This window comes from Triturus cristatus, chromosome 4_1, assembly GCF_964204655.1.
Source record: "Triturus cristatus chromosome 4_1, aTriCri1.1, whole genome shotgun sequence".
NCBI classification, from domain to species: domain Eukaryota; kingdom Metazoa; phylum Chordata; class Amphibia; order Caudata; family Salamandridae; genus Triturus; species Triturus cristatus.
This window is the reverse complement of record NC_140585.1, coordinates 217,745,869-217,748,874: the sequence shown is the minus strand read 5'-3', so window position 1 is coordinate 217,748,874 and position 3,006 is coordinate 217,745,869. Positions and strand designations below refer to the sequence as shown.

The 3,006-nt window shown below is 34.3% G+C and overlaps 1 protein-coding gene across 1 annotated transcript; it reads left to right on the top strand.

Annotated features, from left to right (window-relative positions):
• The first annotated feature begins 1,424 nt into the window (after window positions 1-1,424).
• LOC146854109 (olfactory receptor 5AR1-like) lies at window positions 1,425-2,387 on the top strand. The gene has a single exon (XM_085651018.1). The coding sequence runs from the start codon at window positions 1,425-1,427 to the stop codon at window positions 2,385-2,387; it is 963 nt and encodes a 320-aa protein (XP_085507144.1).
• Window positions 2,388-3,006: the final 619 nt, after the last annotated feature.

The window sequence follows — 3,006 nt, the reverse complement described above, 5'->3', positions numbered from 1 at the left end:
TTTATACACAAAGGTAAACTTACACATGAGTCCATTTATATGTGTAAATTTACTTTTACACTTTTGGGCTATTCACCATTTACAACTATAACATGAGCTACATGTCCCAAACTCCTTGAATTAGTTGTGAAGTCACTAAATACAATAAATTGCTACTACTACAGAGTAAACATACATATTTGATATTCCACTATTGGAGGTAAGATCTCCTAAACGTGTATTAAACTTTAAAGAAAACAAAAAAATATTATAATATAAAATATTACTGTTAAAAGTCATATATTTATTCTAATTGTAGAACAATTAAAAAAATAATAAAACATTAATGATTTAATTTAAATTTGACACTTAATGGTTTTGAATATTTTAAATTAAATAAAAATGATTTTTAAGTTTAAATTATAAAAACAATCCAACCTGAAGTAAAACATGCACATTTTTATGTACCACTATTTATTAAAATTGATGCACAGAATTAATTTAAAAGTAATTTAATTACATTATAATAAACATTCATGTTACATTCATTTTTCAATTGAAATATTTTTCAAAATATATGTTGACATAAAATATATATGTTTATGCATTAAATGAAATGTATTTATATTTTTAACTAGGTTAAATATCTTTCTTTAAATTACCATTAGTTCATATTTCTATTACTTTGCATTGTAGAGTATTGCCTTACCATTGGTTAGCCATGTGCGGTGCTAGACTTACTGCATCTATAAGATGGAGTACATTTACTACTGATTTGGGTATTTTTTGGATGCAGTAACTTTCGAAGTGCAGTGTGTGAATAGAAATAAGCTTACACTTTTGTAGGTCTTTGGATGTCCCTCCCTCAACCACCCCGAACACTGACAAACATCTATTTACTCCTCCCTTAACCCAACCTCTTTAGTAGTCCATTTTCCAGGCACTCCCCTCTGGTTCCCCACATGTACTACTAAAACGTATACTTATTTTTGGAGAGACTCTAGAGTCTCCACATAGAAAAAGGAGAGGTGAAGGCAGAACCTCCTCATGTAGGTTTGTGACTAGCATTTTGTAGTATCTTAATAGTAGTATTGTTATCACTACTAAATGTACTATACAGGTCAATTTTTAGATAGGCCCTTTCAATTTTCTGAAACACCTATTGGTTCATGTTTAGCTGTAGTGTTAGGTAAGCAAAAGTTGTCAGAAGAAATCAGTTTATTAAACAAATGTTCTATGTTGTTACAGATGTAAATATCTTGTCACAGTGAACACAGACGGGTGATGACCATCTTAACTACTGTTATAATTAAATGCTTTATGTTGACATTGTCAAAAGTTCAACTAACTAGGACTAATATCTTCCATACTTATGCCACACTCAGCCTTCCAACAAAACTTACGGTCATTGTTGTCCCATTCTACTTGTACTGAGTAAGCTCTTAATGGACATGGAACATGTAAATAGAACTGTTCGCAGTGAATTCACTCTATTGGGATTAACAGAGGATCCTGGGTTGAAGCTGATTCTCTTTGCAGTGTTCACAGTGGTCTATACCCTCACAGTGATTGGCAACATTGGCATCATTGTATTAATCCGGTTGACCCCACATTTACAGACCCCTATGTACTTCTTCCTGAGCCATCTGTCTTTTGTGGATCTTTGCTATTCCTCTGATATTGCCCCTAGAATGCTTGTTGACCTGCTTTCTGAAAGTAAGAGGATTTTTCGCATCAGTTGTGCAATGCAATTGTTCATTTTCTTTGCTGCGGGTACCATTGAGGCTCTGCTTCTGGCAACCATGGCTTACGACCGCTATGTTGCTGTTTGTCAGCCATTGCACTACATGGCCATAATGACTAAGAAATTTTGTGTCTTGCTACTCACTATAGTATACACTGTGGGGATTATGCACTCCATGATAGAGACAGGTTGTACGTTCCAACTGCCTTTTTGTCACTGGGAAATTCATCATTTTTGCTGTGACATCCCTCCATTGTTAAAGCTCTCATGCACCAACACTTTCATCAATGAGGTAGTATTATTCATATTTGGAGGATCCTTGGCTATTTCTTCACTCGTGGCTGTTTTCATTTCCTATGCCGCCATCATCTCAGCTGTCCTGCAAATGCACTCTTCGGCGGCAAGACTTAGGGTCTTTTCCACATGTGCCTCTCACTTCACTGGTGTGACCTTGTATTTTGGAACAATCATTTTTACTTACCTCCGCCCCTCTTCTGTCTATTCTCTTGACCAGGACAAGGCTGTAACTCTGTTCTACACTGTTGTGATACCGATGTTAAATCCTCTGATCTACAGCCTGCGAAACAAGGATGTGAAAGAAGGACTGAGGAAAATCATCGTGAGAAAATTAATTTTAAGAGGAAAATTTCCTCTAAATTTGTAACTAGTTATTACTGATTTTCAGGTTACAAATTATTATGTATACTGTTGCACACTCTGTACCTTTTATTATTTTGTATAACTTTTGATTTGATTTTCTTGATTTTGATGTAAAGATACAAATACAAAAAAGTGTTTAAACTAAAACAAAATGTTAGCATTTTGTCAGATTTGCAGTGGCTTTTGATAGTTCAATAATGTTACTTCGACTTTGTTTCACCCATCAGGAATGAAGATTAGGATAAGTGAATTCATCCACTAAGCAAAAAAGGCTGAAATGGAAATATGTTGACAAAACTGGCATTGATGGTAATACTTATTTAATGGATGTTGAATGCTCATTGTTAATGTTTAGACATGTGTAAGTTCATCCATGTGAAGAAATGCTCACATATATTCACTCATGTTATAAGAATGTATATTGGGATACAAAGGTTTGTATGTTTGTTGAGTCTGAATAGAGGATCTTTGTGTAGATATGTCATGGACAACACCGTAGGAAGCAGTACATGTTTTATTCAAATTAAGTCCTGGTGACAGCTTTAGTACGAATAGGTTCTGTCTCCAACTGAGGTAACTACCAGAATCAGCATTGCACAACCATATAAATATTCCATTACCTC